Here is a 20842-nt window from a genome sequence, read left to right on the forward strand (position 1 = left end):
AGGCCTAAAAATACACCTACTGTGTCTTTGGCAAAGTTACTTATATAATCTTTAGTTACAACTTTGTAGAAGCAATAATCCTTCTATCTCTTTCTTATAAAAAGTTGTTATGTGTTATGTGTTTACAAGCCAAACTAGAACTTAGTCGTTGATTTCGCATTAATTGTCTTTTTGAGTTGTACAACTTTGCTGAACATTATGGGGAGCTATTTTGAACCACAAAAAACTTTCCACTCCACTTTCCACTTCCACTTTTCGCTGCTGTACCACTGTGCAGTGGCGTTTCTTACGACGGTGAAGTCACCTTCCGGCAGCTTTAGCATCTCGGCATCTCGATATTTCTCCCTGCCGGGAGTCACAGTTTTAACCAATATGTGACTTCTTACTCGACTCTTCTCGTCGGTCACCCGTTGGCTCTCGGGGTCGACCCACTTACCGGACGTTGGCTGCAGTACCCAACATTTCCCCTGCTCGTACAGGTTCCCTTCAATTTGTTCACCCACCCGCTCATTAGTTTTACGAGAGTGCTCTGCAACAACTCCTTCCGCTGATAACCGCCGTATATTCAGTCGTATCTTCCTCCATAATTCCTCGTATCCTTCAAGATCTTCGATCCACTGATACTAAAGGGGTGGACTGACGAGGAACTACCTACGAACTGGTTGAAAGGTCTCATATGCCCTATTTACAAAAACGCCAACGACTGCAACTCTGCATACAAAATCCTCTCCCTCATTCTGTTTCATAGACTGAGGCTGTTGCAGGAAACCTTTGTTGGCGAATACCAGTGCGGTTTTCGAGAGGGATAATCCACGACGGACCAAATGTTCACCTTGCCACAAATCCTCGATAAATTCCGGGAATTCAACTTGCAGACTCACCATTTGCTTATAGTCTTCAAGGCGGCGTACGATTCAGTTAAACGAAATGAGTTGTGGCAGATTATGCTTGACCATGGTGTTCCACTTCCAACAAAACTGACCAGGTTGGTACGTGCTACCCTTGATGGTTCAAAATCAAGCGTCATAATAGCGGGCGAAACATCGGACTCATTTGTGATGTTAGATGGTTCGAAGCAAAGTGATGGGCTATCGAATTTGCTATTCAACGTTGCATTGGAAGGAGCTATGCTTCGAACAGATGTTCGATCTAATTTAGACTTGAAAGAATCGCGCAAGTTGCGCAATTCCGAAATCTATCAAAGGTTGGCGAAAGCAGAGTTGGATGTTCGGTATATTCTGTGTGGGACAAGATCTCTAATGATTCTATAGAGAGTGCTAAGTGAATTCAAATAAGCGCTTCATCGATCTGTTGGTTACCGAAGGCAGTCAGTTGATCATCTCCAACGTACTGTGTAGTGTGTTGCGAATCGTCTCATTCCTGGAATGAAATCGTCAGTGTACTCGTTCAATAGTAAAATAAATGCTACAGCAACTAGCAATAGCCGAGAGGGCGGAGTAATGAGATCTATGTTACGATCTATGTGCAATCACAGCGAAAGAGCATATAGTTTGAGGAGATTTCGCTGCTGTCGATGTGTTCGTGGAGCCATGTTTTCGTTAGAACAACAACGTAGTAGTCACAACTACTTAATAGCAGTCGCAGTTGAGCAATTTAAATCCGCAAGCCCCTCACGTTCCGATAATACATCGAGAACAGATGATCAGATGCAACCTCTGCTTCAATGACGGACGATTGTCGAAGAATACTGTACTGGGGGGAGTATCGAAACCACTACGTTGTAAGTACTTACCTACTATAACGGGTTGAAAGACCCTCTCTCCATACTCGAGTACAGGACCGGGACGACTGCAAATTCTGGCGGGAATAACTCGATATTACTGAGAGGACTTTCCGCAATGCTTGCAGGTTAATGGTAAAGGTAACTGGCTTCATAGTGACAGATGATAAAACACTAGTCGATGCACTGGCGCAGGTAGGTTCGTCAGGATCAATATATCACATCACAATCATCGACTGAGTGGCTAGAAGCGATAAAGCGATTTACGATATTCAAAACGTTGACATTTCGGTGGGCATGGAAGCGAAGTTTGTCAGGTAGGCTAGCTTTTGAACTGGAATTATAAGAACCCAGTCCGGAGCTTCCTGCATTATTGGATGAGTCCACCAATTTGGTACTCCTAAGAATCTCCAGGATCAACTTCGAATCCCATAATGTTGGTTACTGGAATCTTGACCGCATCATCAGAGTTAGGGTTTCTGTGTAACTTTTCAAAAGACCCCAGGTAACAATTTAAGATTCTCGTTATGTCTACTTTCTTTCACTTATTATGGCGATACAAATGCACTTGAATGCATCTGCTTTGCACGAATCGATCGTTGGCGTCATTAGCTTTATCTTCAGCATTCGTTCCGTAGAAAACTTGTGTTGTCATGCGTTTATATCATCGTGATAGTCAGAAAAGAGGGACACTGATGAAAGTCTCTCACTTATGTATTTTTGAAAAATTACGGGAAATTTGTTTTAATTTTTCTTATGAAATATAATATGATTAAGTGACGTAACAAGTATGCCTAGACGTAAATCCAATGTAACAGTTTCGCCTAATACAACTTTGATTCAGCAACCATTAAAAATTCCTAAAATCAAAATAGAAGAAAACTTATCCAATTTAATTCTACTATGTATATTTTATTCATGACAGATACGTATTTCGCCTACGACTTGTAGGCTTCCTCAGTGTTTGTTTTCGAAGAGTTCGAAGTTAAGTTTTCTTCTTTTTTTAATTTTAGGTTTCGTATTCTACTAAGACGCTCCAAAAACTTCAGTCACTAAAAATTCCTTTTCCTTCTTTCGATGAGAAATATGAAAATCGACCAAAATTCAAGATTTTGTTTAAAGAGCTAGTGGATGAAATATCCGACCTTCATGCGGTCAGGCTTCATCACCTAGACAAGGCAGTTGGCAGTGCTGCAGGTCGTGTTTGCAGGACGCTTAGCAAATATTAGCAAAACGTTATGAAATTCTTCGTCACCCAATTGCGCTTATCACAGGGTGATTCGTTTAATATTAATCTTTCGAGCAAAGTGCTCATACAGCCAAAATAAAACCACAATGTTTTAATGACCCTTTAATGTTCACTACTCCTTTAGTGGGCTGCATCATGGTGGAACTACATCTTTGCGATAGTCAAACTGTTTCTATCATGCAAGAGGATATCATTCTGAACGACAAAATTAGAAATTCGACTTTATGTTGATTACTCAAACATCTTCGAGGCGACTGAAAACAAACCGGAGGGCCTGCAGATGAGGCGCTCAAATAGCTCAAATGTCCAAGCTCGGAAATACTGGTGTTGTCTCAGTTTTCTCTTTTTTCTGTGAAATTTCAAAGATTAAACTCGCGTCAATAACCCTAAACTAAACACGTCATATACTCCTTCCTTTCGGATATTACGTATACGTATAATTCATCCTAATAGCAACTCTTCGCCAGAAGAAAAGCTTTTCTAATAGAAACTGCTGTCATTATGTAGTATCAACCTCTATATGTGTACGAAAGCAGAACCAGCTGTTTCTCGAATGTAGCAACCGAAACTGAACATGAATTAATGACTAAAATACGCATATATGGATGACAGTACACAATCAATTCGATATTTAACGGAAAATTAGTTTTCGTCATAGTACGGTTTATTTGGAACATATGTCTGATCAATAGTTAATCAATCACAGGCCAAGTTGGCTTTAGGTATGTGGATTGTTGCATGTTTTCTCAATGAATGTAATAAAGTTTCCGTCCCGGTTCGATACTTGATTGGCCTTATGTATAGAGTGAGGGGGGTTGGAGGTTGTGAATTACATTGTCGATACAGTGTTCCAACCAAACGATTATCACAGGAATAACATGACAACCGTTGGTTATATAGGAGGAACAGCTAATGACGATTCACTGTGAACTCATTGTCGACTGTATACTCCACCGTTCCAAAATGTACGTCAAGTCGTCAACGTTTTGCTGTGGAGATGATGAAGCATATTTCGAATAGCAATATGCATAATTGAACCTTACAGTCTTGAACCAATTTTCGTAAGTAAAAATTACTACACAAGTAATGTCAGAATATGAACGGGAGAAATATCCACAGCCATGGGCGTCCAATAAAAAATGTATGCATGAGTGAATTCGAGCTGCTTGCTGACGTGGTTGGAAAAATGATACTACAACCTACTTCCATTTGAGTTTGTCGTACCCATCCGCATCGATGTCGTCGGTGAAAAAAAAGCACTCGCCGCAGTGACGGTGCAAAGGGACATGCAGTAAATCAGCGATGGGAGGAATAGTGGGGTTATAGTAAAACAGTGAATGTGCACATTATTGCAACAAACGATGGATTCAGAAAAGGTTTATCCTTCAGAAATGAAGGATGAGTTCTTCTTTATATGCAGTTTTTACACACTTTTATTCCTTTTTTATGCGAAACTGAACAATGAATCCCATTCATCGCAATTAATGTGATTTTAATTTTATTGAAACGACTAATAGGATCATAAAAGTTGCCATAACGGCAATAATTTTTATCTTTGATGGCAAATTAATGATATCCGTTCAAGAATAAAAGTGAGATAAATTGCATGACTTAAATAGCACTAATGCGAGAAAAAACTTTCACGATGATAAATCCAGCGTTAATGAGGTTGGAAAGAGACCGTATTCAATTCCATTGGGCATAGTAAACATAATGTACTAATATAATAGAAATACTGAACAATTTTTAACATCAAATGCAGTAGCTGATTACATTTGCGGTAACGCTGACTGCAGCGATTGTGGTTGGATTTCATTTTTGTGCTGACTAATCCAGTAATAAGACCACAAACTCGCAGAAGTGGGTGGAAAATGTGGCCCGCCCCATTGCCTAGCGCCATCACGGTTTCACTTTCAACACAAATAAACATACATATCCAACACCAGCTGGGTAGGTATGTACGTCTAAATTCATCAACCCGGAACGGTGATAGCACGGGAATTTTCACCACCGCACCCCGGCGTCATCGGTGAAAAATGATTAAAATATATATTTCCCAACGGAAACCGTAAATATTATCTCGGAAGAATCGATAAACATTGAATCGCATTTATAGCAGGACCAGACCGATCCGCATCAACAGATTTCGATCAGTTTGAATGCCTCAGACTTTCCCAACCCTAATAGAGAGGTGTTCAATATACGTAGGTACGTGTGATACGTACATCTGGCGTTGATTTCGCCGAAGTTTTTCTTCCATCCCCCGGTACAGTGAAAAATTTCCTTTGATCAGTCATCGCACCGTCAGTTGTCAGCTCTGAGACGATTAAATTCGTTCACGTAAAACTAATTACCAGCAAATCAACGCCGGAGATAGCGTGTCCTTGAAGTCTCACGCTACCCGGTTGGTCCGTAGGGTGGTTTCCTTGGCACGGCAAGCACGGTTGTCTCGTTCGAAAAAAACGGTTCTGACCTCCCTGGTAGACAGAACGGAGAGATGAACGACGAACATCATCGTTCAAAAAAAAAAAAGAAAAACGAAACCAAACAAGAGAACAGCGAGCACTACTTCATTCGTATTCCAAGTGTAAATTGCTCTTCTAACGTTGTCAGCGTTTCTGGCACAGGATTTGTAAATGCTGTCTGTTCGTTGTTACTGTGGTTACGCCAAGCCAGGCAGGTTACTGCATTTGCAATTTATCAATTTTTTAGAAGTAATTTTTCATCTTGGAACTGTTTGACTGTTCATTCTTTCAAACTGAGGACACTTCTTCTCGTCGTATGAAGCGTTCTTTATTTTTGTTTATGTTACCATCCCAGCCATAATCAAGGTGAAATGAAAACATCGGTTGCTGTAGATCAAAGCAATCATTGGAACCGGATTAGTTAAAATGCCATTTTGTGAATACTTGCGTAACTTTTCATTTAGCTCAATGTAACAATTCCATCATTTTAAGCAAAATGAGGTTGAAGTCATCAAAGACTGTTTTTCAAATCTTTTCCGTAATCAATGGTAATCAATATAATAAGCAATGATAATCTTAAGTAACCATTATTAATTTTTAGTTTACATTTTTACTTATAACTTTTAAACAAAATATCGGACCACGAAACAATTGAATAGTGATATAGGTACTGACTAATAATACCTTTCAAATGAAAGTAATAGCAGTCGAATCAGTTCAGCCATCTCCGAGAAATAGGCGATACAAAATTGCATTCCGCACATACATACACACATCCACACACAGATATTCTCAGTTCGTCGAACTCTATCGATTGGTGTGACTCATCCCTCCGGGCCTCGGATCAGTTTCGTGTTTTTCGACCAATTTCTGAACCTTTGTTATATAGTATAACAAAGGTAAAATCGGGAAGAGCCCGAGGAAAACGTGACAAAAACTGGACAAACGCGGATTAAAAAAAGAAATAACCCCAACCGCAACGCTTTCACCACATTTACACTTGAAATAACTTATTTGTGACTTGTATTAGTCATTTTTCAGTCACTGTAACCACTTTATAATAATTGTGAGGCTAGGGACACCAGAAAGAAGAAGAATAAAAACTGGCATGAAAAAAAACACGAAAAAAGAAACACGACGAAAGGTATAGAAGGTGAGGAAAAATGCAAGAGAAGAAAACGGGTGAAAACGAGGCAAAAAACGAGAAGACTGGACAGAAAAACATGAAGAATATAAAGATAAAGATGATAAAGAAATCGAAGAAAATAAAGAAGAAAATTAGGATAAACTAAACAGAATGACACGAATAAGGAACAAAAAGGAGGAAAAGAAAAATGGAAAATACGGAAGTATGAAAATAGAAACAAAAATAAAAAAGTGGAACAATATTACAGAAAAAGAAAAAATGGAGAGAAAAAATTTAAACGGATCACAACGGATCACGGCCAAACCGGAATAGACAACCAGAACGTAGCAGAAAGGAGGAAAAGCAGGACATAATAAGAGGAAGAAAGGAACACGAAAACGAAAAATGGATTAGAAAAGAAGTTAAAATGTGAAAAAAGATGAAAACCGGAAAAAGAAGAGAGCGAGAGAGAGAGAGGCAACGAGAAAAACGAGATACAAAGCGAAAAATATAAAATAGGGAACAGACAAAGGAGTAAAAAATAACCGAAGAATCAGACTAAAGAAAAAAAAAAGAACGACAGAGAAAGAGACCAAATTGGGAACCCGGGAGAGCTGCGAATGTGACTGTCATCAACGGTTTACAGTCGACATTCTACGAGAGCCTGTCCTGGCGACAGGTGAAAGTCATAATGGATAGTCGTCAGCAATTTCAACCCTTTATTCTGCCTAACCAATGACAATGGACCAGTAAGTAAGTAAGAAGAAAAAAATAGAAAAAACATAACATAACAGGTGGAACAACGAGGTATTACAAAGATGAAAAACGAAACAGACAAAGTCGAAAATCGAGAATGATAGGAGGTAAACAGAGTAAGAAACAGACCAAAACTGGAAACTAAAACAAGAGGAAACGAGAAATCAAAAGATAGAAAACGGGAAATAATATAACGAAAAACAAGTGAAAAACGTGACTGGGAATAAGAAAAAATTAAACAGGAAACGAAGAAAAACTGAACAATGAAACCGGAATCACGAGACCGAAAAAAAGAAAAACGAGAGAAATATATAGAAAACGAAAGGAAAATGAGAGCAAAAACCAAGAAAACGGTACAGAAAAGGAGAAAAATTGTAACACGAAGTAGAAAAACGAGATTATAAAAGAAATACAAGAAACAGAAAAGAGGTCAAGAGGCGTGTGCGTATATGGAATGGTCGTACTGGAGGGACAAAATTAGATATCAGACTGTCTAGTCAAATGGTGCGGCTGTAGTTTAATTTCCAAAACACTCGAGTTTCAACCGAAAGAATGTCAGTTGGCATCCATTGACGCCATTGAAGTTTCATGCAATCTACCATTCTTCTCTCCAAACGCTCCTCCACTTTACAAAAAAATAGTCCAAATTTTAATCTGATTTGATAGTCAACATGTTGAATTGCACGTACGATTTTAAACCCTATTTCAAGTCTAATTATATTCCATATTTAGGTTAAATTTTAAATTAACTTTAAACTCTGATTTTAATTCCAATTTCAAGCACAATTTGAATTCCAAATTCAAGTCTAATTTCAATTGAAATTTCAACCTGAATCTCATGTCCAATTTCAATCCTATTTAAGTACAATTTCAAATTCAATTTCAACAAAAACAAAGTTGGACTATTCAATTTCGAGCTTAAATTATTATTCTGTTTCAAATCACATTTTATCTTTATTTTCAAATCCAGTTCCAAGTCTAATTATATTTTAATTAAAATAAAATTTCAAATCTAATGCTAAATAAAAACTTCAAATTCTGTCTGAAGTCCAATTGTATGTCTAAATTCAAGTAATTTTCAAATTTCAAACCCAATTCCCACTTCAATATGAAGTAAAGCTTCAAGCACAAATTAGTCAAAATTCAAGTCTAATTTGTTGTCCGAAGTGAAGTCCTATTTGAAGTCCAATTTAAACTGTAATTTCTAGCCCAACTTTTTTTTCAACTTTGATTTTAAATCCATCTGCAGCAATTGTAGAATCCGGACATTCAGGATTGTTCAACTTATATCATCACAAAATAACAATGGATTCACCAAACTACGAAAGCCAAGCAAAGCCATGGGTATAAACGTCCTGTTGAAAACTTGACCCTTCTTTATCGACAGTCTTCGCAGCCGATTATTAGAGTACAGAAGAATTACGGGGCTAGTGCAACGATCCTACTGACTCTATGGCAGCACCTCCCAGCCGAAATTCGAACATACGACGACTAGCTTGTTAGGCCAGCATCGTATACTCCGAAGCTAATTGGACGAACGCTAACCTACGATTACTCCGCTTTCCCAGGCTAAAATTTTTTTCTGAAAGGTCGGTCCTTTTGTTATATCTGGGCATGCTAGTGCACGTGTCTGAAAATGGTTTGAAATATACCTTATATTAGAATTAATACGAATATTTTCCTCGTTTCCACGTAAAATTAAGAAAAAGACGAGCCTAATTTTAGTTTTTATTGAATTATTAGTTTTGAAGCTTTCATATTAATATCATCTGTTGTTTATTTAGCAACAATATTCATCGTAAAGTTCGATGAAACATACCAAACACAACCTACAACAGGTCGAATTTGTTTTGAAAAAGTCACTAAAAATATCCACCCGTTAGGCTATTATATTCTCACATATCCGTGGGCCGGCCGGTTTTGTAACATTGCCCAAACAGAACTATTCCGGTGGGTGTTCTGGTGACAACCCAAATTGCTGACAATTTACCCAAACATTGCCGTGGAATGGGACGGTACGTGCTAAAATGGCCAGTCAACAACAGCCAATGCACCCAAAGCGTTCCTCTGTTGTCCTCTTGTAACCGGGAACGGTGCTTTTGAAATGCAGTGTTGGTACCTAGTGAATGGCACGAAAGTTGTATTTTTTTGTAATGCAATTCGACGTAGTGCCTACATATAGACAGTATGGGAAACGATATACTCTCTGCGGAATGATTGTCATGGTAGGACTTGCTTTAGCCCTACAACACGGTTTCAAACAGCGCATGACGCCGTAAATTTTCACTGCGGATTCCAATCGTTTCGCATTTATGTTTATCGATTTAATTGAATTTTATTTGCCTCGCCACTGTAGCAACAATCACATCTGCTATGCAGTTGACCTATAGCCTGCAGTACCGAAAGCTGCACGGGATGATTTGTTTGATTTAATGATACGTTATTAGCTTTAGGACCGCGCTCTTTAGCGAAGCTGATTGATTGTATTAACCGGAATCAGTCCAATAATGCCATGCGGCATCACTTGACACCGTTTCACATAGAATAAAATTATTTTAATATGAGTGAATTTACGGGGTAATTCTGGTCTGGTTCGGGTTAAATATCAGTGTCAAATTGAAATTTATTATATACTAGCTGACCCGGCAAACTACGTACAGCCACAGACTGACAAAAATTGTAAATTTTGCATGTACTCATGGTATTAGCTATGCCACTACTAATGGTATAAACGTTTTATGCAATCATTCAATTACAAAATTTTCACAGATCATCCTCCTACAGTTATACAAAATCATCACTGGCGTGTCCTGGCTGGGGCACACTAGGTCATGTGGCCTCTTTGATGTTTCTTTTTGAAATTTACAATGAAACAATAATCTCTGTAACGCAGGTTTCCGCAGTTATGAATCTGCCTTTTTTAATGCGATAAGAAAATAATTACGTAAAAATAGTTCCAGTTTCAAGTACAGTTAAATTTCAAGTTTAGTTTTAGTCCAAATTCAATTCTAATTTCTTGCCCAATTTCTTAACACAGATTTCAAGATCAATTTTAAGTTAAGTTTTCAGGATTGGAATTTTGACGATTTTTGAATTAACGCGGTTTTTTACAACATTTCTCGAATTAACGTGGTTTTTCTAAAAACGATATCCGCAGCGTATCCCCCGTGTAAAAAAAGACTTCAGTATACTACGAAATATTGGCATAAAAAGGATAATTTAACGTCTACTATAATTTAATGACTGAACGGCAAAAATCCCAATCCTTCACCATACATATCGGTCGAAAAATACCAATTCAGTTTTAAGTTCAATTTCAAACACGATTTCAAGTGCAATTTGAATCCTACTTATATCAAATTTCAAGTACATTTCATTTCAATTCCTACTTTAAGCTTTATTTCAAGTTTAGTTTCATGTCCATTGCCAACACTAATTTTAACTTTGATTTTGATTAAGTCCAACTTCAAGTACAATTTCAAGCCGTCAGAATTTATGTCAAATTAAAAATTCTTTCAAGCTTAACTGCAAGTCCGACTTCGAATCCAGTTTAAAGTCCAATTTAAAACCATTTTATATTCATTATTGATTCATATTCAGTAGAAATTTAAGTGATCAAAGTGAAGTGATCGCTGAAAACGCAAAATAGAGTAGAAAAATTATGTTTTGTCACATGCATTTTTGGAAATATTTTTTTCTGGTTGGTCAATTTTTAATCTTTTAATGATAAAACATTACTCTGGCACCTCCTGGAGAAAAAAACCGAAAAAGAGCACGGGAAAACACGTGAAAAAATCATGGAAAATGAAGAGAAAAAACACGAGAAAAAAAGTTTAGCTTAGCTTAACTTGGGAAAAAAGGGACAAAACGAGTGAGTGAAAAAATAATACTCGCGAAAAAAAGGAAACCAAAATCGTGACGCGAAAAATAAGGAAAGCAATGTACGGGAAAAAAGGATATAAATAGAGAAAAAACTGAAAAAGAATAAAATGGGAGACAAAAAGGAAAAATTAGGCAAAAAGACGGCGACTGCACAAAAATGGTGGGCGAACAGAAGAATAAAAAAGAAATGAGAGAGAAGAAGAAAAACAATAGAGAAAAGGAGGTAAACGAGAAAGAAAATGAGGACAAACTAGACAGAAACGGAGAAAAACGGAATAAATAAAAGGAAAAAAATAGAAAAAAAGAGAAAATACGCGATCTTGAAAATTGAGAAATGAGATTGTTTGTTCTGGAGATGAAAATGGAGAGAAAAAAGGAAAATGCAAGACAAACGGGATAAAACAAAATCAGAATCGGAAAGTAACAGAATAGAAAGAAAAGCAGAACAAATTAAGAGGAATAACAGAACAGATGAAAGCAAAAAAATAGGAAAGGAATAAACGGGGCAAAACACAAAAAACGAAATTTAAAAAGAGAAAAAACATGTCGAGAATGAAAGAAAAACACGAAAATCGACAGAAAAAAAAGAGAAATAGACGAAAATCTGGACTAAACAGTTTGAAAAACGGAACAAGGAAAGAAAAGAAAGAGGATGCAGCAGGCAGAACAGTTCGACAAAACGGAACTGGGAGAGAAGAAGATGCAGCCGAAATAAAAAAAGAAAAACAAAGATAGAAGAGGAAAAGCAAAATAGAAAAACAAGAAAATACGCGAGCAAGAAAATGGAGAAACGAGAACATAAAAAGATGTAAATGGAAAGAAAAAAGGAAAATGCAAGACAAATGTAATAAAACAACAATTAGAACTTAACAGAATAGGAAGAAAAACAAAACATATTTAAAGGAATAACGGAACAGATGCAAGCAAAAAAATAGAAAAGGAATTAACGGGGCAGAATACAAAAAAAAGACATTGGAAAACAGGAAAAAGCAGGCCGGACATGAAAGAAAACGATGAAAACTAACAGAAAAAAGAAAAAGAGAAAAATCTGGACTGAGAAGTTTGAAAAACGGAACAGAGAAAGAAGAGAAAAAGGCAGGAGACGGCAGTAAAATGGAAATGCGGAAAGATAAACAGAGAGTGAATGTGTTTGTGTGTGTGTGTGTGTGTGTGTGTGTGTGTGTGTGTGTGTGTGTGTGTGTGTGTGTGTGTGTGTGTGTGTGTGTGTGTGTGTGTGTGTGTGTGTGTGTGTGTGTGTGTGTGTGTGTGCGAGTGTGGGTGAGAGAGAGAGAAAGCCGATAAAGGAAACATGTAAAATGGATTATCAAGAGAGCAAGTTGAGAACGGGAATGCAATGGAAAAATCGGGCAGAAAAAGAAGAAGGAAAAACATTAAGAAAAAAACAAGTAAATAGATAAAACTACATTGAAGACGGCGAAGAACGGTAGATAATAATAAAAGATCAGAGAGAACTGAAAACAAGAAAAAACAGAAAAAGGGACAGGAAACGTAGAAAAACGGAACAATGAAACAGAAAGCACGAGACAGAAAGAAACAAAAATAGAAAAAAAGTGGAGAAACGCAAGAATAAAGAAGAAAAGTTCAAGTAAAAACCAAGAAAAAGGTATTGAAAAGACGGATAAATGGAAAAAGAAAAAAAAGGATTTCAAAAGAGGTAAACCGTTTCAGAAAGTTAGAAGAAACATGTCAATCCTAATTTTAAGCTAAATTTGGTGTTCAAGTCCTAATTCATGTCTAATTGGACAGTAACAAGGTCAAGTTGAATTCCAAGCCAAACTGCACGTCCAATTTTAAACCCAATTTCAAGTGTAATTTATTTCTAATTCTAAATCAAATTTAAACTCTGACTTTAAGTCAAATTTCTACTAAAATTTGAATTCCAATTCCAAGTCCAATTACAAATGTAATTGCAAGTCTAATCTCAATTGGATTTGAGATTCAATGAATTGATGAAATTCAACTAACATCCAATTTCATATGGAATTTGATTTCGGCTTAGACTTGGATTTAGACTAGAACATGGACAGGGATTTGAAACAAGGTTGAGTCTTGAACTGATGTTGGGTCTTGGTCTAAGGCTGGGACTTGGATTGAATCTGGAGCTTGAACTGAGGCTGAGACTTGGACTGAGCTTGGAACTTGAACTAAGGCTGAAATGTGGGCTGAGGGAGGAACTTGGACTGAGGCAGAGGCTGGGGCTTGGAGTTGGGCTTGAACTTGAACTGAGGCTGCAACTTGAACCGAAAATGGAACTTAAACTAAGGGTGGTACTAGGACTTAGGCGGGGACTTGGAGTGAGACTGAAGCTGGAACTTGGACTTGGATTGAGGCTGAACCTTGGACTGAGGTTGAGACTAGGACTGAGGATGGGACTTGGACTGAGAGTGGGATTTGAACTCAAGTTGAAATTTGGGCTCTGGGCTGAGGGTGGAACTTGGACTGAGACAGGGGCTAAAGCTTGGAGTTGGACTTGAGCTTGGACTGAGGCTGGAACTTGGACTGAGGCTGGAACTTGGACCGAGACTGGAACTTGGACTGATGGTGGGACTTGGACTGAGAGTGGAACTTGGACTGAGAGTAGGACTTGGACTTGGACTGAAGGTGGGACTTGAACTAAGGTTTGGAGATGAACTGAGGCTTGAACTTGAACTGAAACTGGGACTTGGACTGAAGCTAGGACTTGGATCGAGACTGAGACTGGAACTTAAACTTGAACTTGGATTTGAACTTGGATTGAGGCTGGGACTTGGACTGAGGCTCGATCTTGGACTGAGGCTCGATCTTGGACTGAGGTTGGGACTTGGACTGAAGGTGGCACTTGGACTGAAACCGAGACTTGGACTGATGCTAAGTCTTGGACTGCGTGTGGGACTTGGCCTGCATCTATGACTTAGACTGTGACTGCGACTTGTACCAAGGCTGAGACTTGCACTGAGACTGTGGATTGGAATTGGACTGAGGCTGGATCTTGGACTAAAAGTGAGAGCTGTAATAAATTGGTTCTTGGACTGAAGGTGGGACTTGAAGCGAGGCTGGGACTTGATTTTGGGCCTGGTCTTGGTCCTGGAACTGGTCTTGGCCTTAGGCCTGAACATAGCCTGAATATGACATTGGGCCTAGACATGCCTGGACATTACCTTGAATATTGACCTAGATTTGCACTTGGTATTGAGCTCAGACGAGACTTGGCCTTAAGCTTAGACGTGACTTGACCTTGGGCGTAAACTTGGACTTGGACCTAGCTTTGGAATTAGACTTAGCCTTGGGTTTGGACTTTAGGTTTTGACCAGAACATGCCCAAGTAACAATGACAGTTTTATTGCACTCTTATTGCGATTTTCATGACCAATTTTGGTCATAAATGCCATAATAAGAACGTAATAAAACCCACATTGTTACTTGGGTGGTGTTGGGGTTTACCTGGGACCGGCTTTTGGCGTAGGCCTGGGGCCCAAGCTTGACCTTGCGTATGGTCTAGCGCTTAACTTTGGGATTTGTCTTGGGCCTCAACTTAGAGTTGGACTTGAACTTCAACTTGGATTTAGTTTTGCATTTAGACTTGGACGTAGTAACAGCCTTGGCTATAGTCAATCTCCGTCCTTTCAGACGCATGATACAATAGAATTGAGTGTGTAGTTGGTACGGACATCTTATTAGCAATATTTAGGCCTGGTTATCACTGTTGGAGTCCGACCTAGATGTAGGAGGAATAATTAACCCCTCTAAGGTCTACATCATTTTTAGTATCGCAAAATTCACTAGAATGGCCGTAACTTTTTAAACCGTATCCAAATGCATTGGCATCTCCATAATAAGCTCACTTATGTACTTGTTACTTACAACTTTTTCAAAAGTTACGCGATAATTCCACTTTTACGCATTGGATACTCTGTGTTCTACAGAGAATTCACATTATTTTAAGAACACGGCATAATCCTGTTCATAACTGTAATGTGCTGATCAGCATCAGTTTGAAACTTCGACTTCGACTTAATTGAAATAAAAAAATATAACGCTTAATTTTAATACAACGTTAATATGAATCCGTTCATCCTTTGTGCAGCAACCGGAATATTAATGTTTTCTTCCAGTATACTGGACGACACAAACTACTACAGTAGCGAGCTCTGTTGTAACGGCATCTTTTTATGTTATGTACTTTCGCTGCATTGGAAAAACTTTGAAACCAGTGAAATGTAAATTGCTGTAAATTATTACATTATACTGTTGGCACTAGTTTCATGCAGAATAATTTCGAACGTTGTGCGAATCGCACACAGTCTTGCGTGGATAATGCGTTCATGATTTTTTTTCGCCAGTTTAGCATCACCAACAACAAAAAATATTGGCAGGATTTAAATTTTTACCATGAAGTTTCCATAAAGTACAGCAGCTTGCCTTTAGTGTTATTATGTGGAATCAGACCGATAGCAGGTGATTTACTTTCGCACAGCATCGGTTATCCGGTTTATAATAACAACCATTAAACTCACTTTATGGGGCACCAACATCGGGAGTTATTACTTTAAATTTTGTTTTTACTACTGAAGTTTCCTGTCTTACCGCACCGTTATCAGTTTGTTTGTTCAACCATCATGAACCACTACTAAAGTATCTCTTTCTCTTTATGTCCCATTCCGCAGATTTTTCCACGGCCAAAGATTGAAAACAATTATCCAGCAGTGCAGTAGCCGTGTGTCCCCGGACCCGCAGGGAGCGTGCAACAAAAAAAGCTTATCTGAAAATAATAGCAGAGTCGTAATTTTCAAGCGATTAGTGCAATGCTTTCTCCCGAAACGACATACAGAGTACAATAAACGATTTTATTTCGCTTGCGCTTGCAAATAGTTCCACTGTGAGCAAGGATGGCAGCCAAAAGGAAAGCTATCTTCAGCACGTAAAAATTGTGTCCCCATAAACATCCCGATTTATTGTGTTTTGAGATTCCTAGCTCCTAGTCGGAAGCTCTCCAAACGTAAGAGGCAGCACGGCTCGGTTGAGAGCACCGTTACCAATGCTCCACCATTGCTGCTGTTCCTGCCGCACCGTTCCAGGTTCAAAGGTTAGACTTGGAAGATGAAGGTTGACAAAGCGGTATGCACCGAAACGTACGAAGATCTGAGCCGAGCGATACGGTTTGAGGCGGTGTTTTCAACACTTGTTGAAAACAAAATACTCGCAATCAAACGCGAGTGTGAGCAGAAGAAGCGAAATAAAAAATCTAAAGTAATTCGGAGGATTTTGTTCGGGCGGAAGTCTTGCAGGAAGTCGGGAAAAAATGGTAGCATTGAGAGTAGCAAACCGAAAAATGCTTCCCCTACCGGGGACAACGAACAAGCGGAAGAGGAAGTGGCGCCAGTGGAGAATGTTGAAAATGAAATCAAAACCGTCGGTGACGCACCACCGGAAAATTCAATTATCAGCGACGGCATTGATGAAGTTATCGTCGAGATTGGTGATTTGTCTTCGCTGGTCGACGCCGACGGAAATTTGTTACCAACAGGAGTCGATGATACCGAGGCGAGATCGGGAAGCTTTCATTCAAAATCGGAATTGGAAGGCAATCTTTTTGGAACATCCGAAACGGTCAACGGTGGTGTGACGTCGGTGAACGTGGATCAGGTAGATAGCGAAAGTGCAGGGGCGGTTGGAGGATGTATCCTCATCGATGACCGCACTTCATTGAAGAGCGACGCGATAGCACAATCTATAGACGACGATAGGAAATCAATTATGTCGAATGACGGTCGATTTAGGGAACGATGTAGCACATTAGAACCAGTTAGTGTATCCATAGAAATAGAACCACATTCCGATCCGCTTAGTACCCAGTATGACCTCGAAGATAGTGGAACCAACGTGTCCATCGAGTTGGACGCAAGTGAAATTTCCGATATGAAACGGAGCATTGCCTCCGATCCGGTTCCGATAATTAAGAATATTAGCAAATATTGTCAAGGCTCACCCAGGCAGCCGTCTTTGCTCGGAGTGCATCGGCTACGCGTTCTCGAAGCCAAATCAATCAGTGCCCAGAACAGCCCGATTCTTCCGCGTCAAAAGTCGACCGAAGCACGACATTTGACGTTTAGTACTGCAACTTATCAGACGACCTCATTGCACCAGGTACCGACGAAATCGAACAAAGACATCGAAGACACCTCGTTTGTAATCGATCTCAGTCGAGAAACTGGCGCCGGAAACGGAGACACTAGCGGCGCCACTAGCAATCTTAGCAACTGTAACTCTATTGTGATACCGATGGACAAACATCAGCCAGCACTACTAGAAGGCAGCAAGCGAAGCGGTAGTTTTAGTGCTAGCCAGAAAAAGTCAGCATTAGTAGTAGGCGATAGCAGTAGTAGTAGCGCTAGTAGGAAGAACAAATTGAACCCGGCATCTACGAGTTCCGACCATCATCATCAGCATCATCATCATCACCATCGGCATTCGAAGCGCCTGAGTGATGTGGTGGTCGAGTACGACCAGACGCCACCGCAAACGCCGGGACTCATCGAAAGCTTTAACCAGCTGACGTCTCCCAATCTACCTGTGATAACGATGCGTCAATCCGCGTCGCCGGTTAGTGATATGATCAAGCTGCATCGACTGTCCGCTGCTGGTGGTGGCAGCCGGTCCGGCACATACTCCGCACAAGCTCAACTACCCAATCAGGAATACAGCCAGCAAACGAAACCGGCACAACTGACAACGACAATCATCAGCGAGCTCAGTGAAAGCGGAAACGGTACCGGGCGGAAGCATCGGCACGGTTTCCTGAGACAATCAAGCTGCGATGTGGAACTACACTACCGACCCAGCAGCGGGGCATCGAACCCACAGCAGCACCAGTCGAAGCAGTCGAAGAAACACGATCGACACAAATCGTCACGAGACCGCTACAGTAGAGATAGCTTCAATCGGGCAACGACGGTCGCTGCTAGCAGCGCGTGGGACGATTATGGTGACGACCCGGTGATGATGGCCGAGCTCAATGAAAGCGACGAGGAAAAGCTCAACAAGCGAAAGTACAGTAAGTATGCAACTCTGAACTGTTTTTTGCCTTAAGGTGAAATTAGTCGTCATCGATTCTGCAAATTTCAAAAGCAGTTTTTTTGTTTGAAACAAAAATTTTGTTCATGAAAATATATTCGTTGTGTTCAGATTGGCAAAGAGAATATAGTGAATACATTTCTATAAACAGAACCCCGCTTTTAGGCTCAAAAACTGCTTCCGAAATTGGGCTCTACGACGAAAAATTAATGACTGCTAGTTTCCCGTTAATTCAAACGTGGTGAATTTGTAGCATGAAATGTTTATTATAATTAAGAATTTAATATGGAATATGGGGTTTCCTGTATAAAATATTCACACTGTCTAAACATAAAACACACAAAAATGGTGAAAATTTTATGACGATTTAACCAAAAAAACACTCGCAAATGGGTTTTACACAAGAAACTTCCATAAAGCGACATATTACGTGTAGCATGCATTTGACGTTATCTCGTTGCTAAATATTTTAATGCTTCTAACTATTAATCATATCTAAATCATATTATGTATCTAACAGCCTAGTACTACTGTTTTTATATACGCTTGGAATGTTCTGATATCCCTGATAAATTTCAAGCTACAGTGTTTATACCGTTGGGGAAGAATAAATGCTTAATGCGAGAAATGTAGATTCAGGCAAACTGAAAATTCTTGATATTAGGCCAAAAAAGTTAAGTCGACTGGTATACGTCGTTAGAAAAAAGAAATTGTTTATACCATACAGATATTCCTTTCTCCGCTGAAATATCCAGATAAAGTCCAGAGGAACTTTGCGCCATTGCAATTGCTCCATACAAGGATTTTGTATTTTGCGTCTATTAAGTAAGCGATTCAGTTAAATATGCGTTAGTGAGCATAACTTAGCAAAGCAACGCCGATTTTGCCAGCATGCATTTTATTTTGAAAGTATTTATCTTCATCTCGAATTTCTCTGCTCTGCTTCGCTTTTTCTGCTGTTCTGTTTAAGCTCCATGTGGAATTTGAATGAACTTGACAATCTATCCGAAATCTGCACACACACTGTGTACCATTCATTGTAACTTTGATCAGTCTGATCGGGAAAACCATTCTCGTCTATGAATTTCCATAGCTTTGTACGGTCGACGGTGTCATATGCAGTTTTGAAATCGATGTTTAAATGGTGCTTGAGGACTCTGTAATCACGATCTTTTTGGAGGACCTGCCGCAACGTAGACATTTGGCGTGATGTTTACCGTTCCTCAACAAAGCTGGTAAATTACCACAAATATATTCGTAATTGGTGATAGTCGACGGAAAATGATCTAGGAGAGCACTTTGTAGGCGACATTAAGAACGCTGGTCGCACGATAGTCTAGCTTTTTATCTTTTTTTGTAGCGTGAGCAGGCAACCGAATCGTTTCATACCTGCGACAGCTGTTAGGTATTCTAAATGCTTGCAAACAGTCGGTGCAGACAAGTGGCGAGTTTTTTCGGTCCTATTTTTATAAGTTCCGCTCCATTTGAATTTCAAATTGTATTCTTTGAGAGAAAAATAGAAATTTAGTTTTCAAAGCGAATTAAAAAATATTTAGCAGCGCAGGTGCTAAAGAATACTATTTTTTCGGATTCCTTGGGCAATTTTCTTTGAAAATGTTCGAATTTGGTAGAAATCCGAGAAGATCGACTACACGGGTCTCAGACACTTGGCGTGGAATGACCCATTTATATTGTCAGGTGCAAGAACTCGTTGACGGTAAATGCGTAATGATTCATCATAATTAAAAACGTCAGCAAAGCAGTTGAATTGTCTGAAAAGATTGCGAAATTTGTCTATGTCGACTTAGCGTGCTCAAACCCAACAGGCGAAAGCGATCTTCGTACGACTTTAAATATTACTGATCCCTCCAGGGAACATGACGAAGTGCATAGCGTAAAAATATTTGCTGTACGTTTTTTGGTCTAACGGACCAGGCAGACTCCTACGGGTTCCAAACGATGCTCGCAAACTCCAACGTCGACCGTACAATAGACCAGTAGAGAGCTTTAAAGAAAATCAGATCATTGAATTCATCAGCGATCTGAAATATGAACCCAAGACAACGATTGGACTTTTCAATTATAGCAGAAATTTGGGATTTCATGGTGAGTTTCTCGTCAAGTATTACTCCAACCTTCACCTGTTCCATCTTATTCAGTTTGGCTCCGGAAATTTTGTAATCAAACTCTGTTGCACTTCTAGTGTGATGAAAGCTGATGACGCAACATTTCTCTACACTCAATAACAATTGATTCCTTACGCACCAATCACTAAAGAAGTCCAAAAGCTTTCTGAAGTCCTCGATTCATCTAACTACAAGATAACTTTTCAAATTATCAGCGAAACAAAGCCTTCCACCTTCATTAAGTTGTAACGCTGCAACTTTTATGTAGATACATAATAGAAGTGGTTCGAAATTGCTACCCTGTGGTGCACCAAAACTATTTACAAACGCAGCAGACCGGCAGTTAGTAAGTTTACGTAAATTTGTCTATCCGTAAGGTTTGTTTCCTACTATCTGTACAACTTTGTGGTACACCCAAGTTTCTAC

General features: G+C 39.2%; 1 protein-coding gene across 4 annotated transcripts in view; it reads left to right on the forward strand.

Annotated features, from left to right (window-relative positions):
• LOC128737874 (uncharacterized) overlaps window positions 1–20842 on the forward strand; it is a 345115-nt gene that overhangs the window by 124127 nt on the left and 200146 nt on the right. For all 4 annotated transcript variants that reach the window (XM_053832615.1, XM_053832616.1, XM_053832617.1 and 1 more), the window contains one exon: window positions 15884–18270. In XM_053832615.1, coding sequence (XP_053688590.1) covers window positions 16317–18270 — 1954 coding nt within the window. In that variant the 5' untranslated portion in view covers window positions 15884–16316. The remainder of the gene's footprint in view (window positions 1–15883; window positions 18271–20842) is intronic.

Source organism: Sabethes cyaneus, chromosome 2, assembly GCF_943734655.1.
Source record: "Sabethes cyaneus chromosome 2, idSabCyanKW18_F2, whole genome shotgun sequence".
In the NCBI taxonomy this organism is placed as follows: Eukaryota; Metazoa; Arthropoda; class Insecta; order Diptera; family Culicidae; genus Sabethes; species Sabethes cyaneus.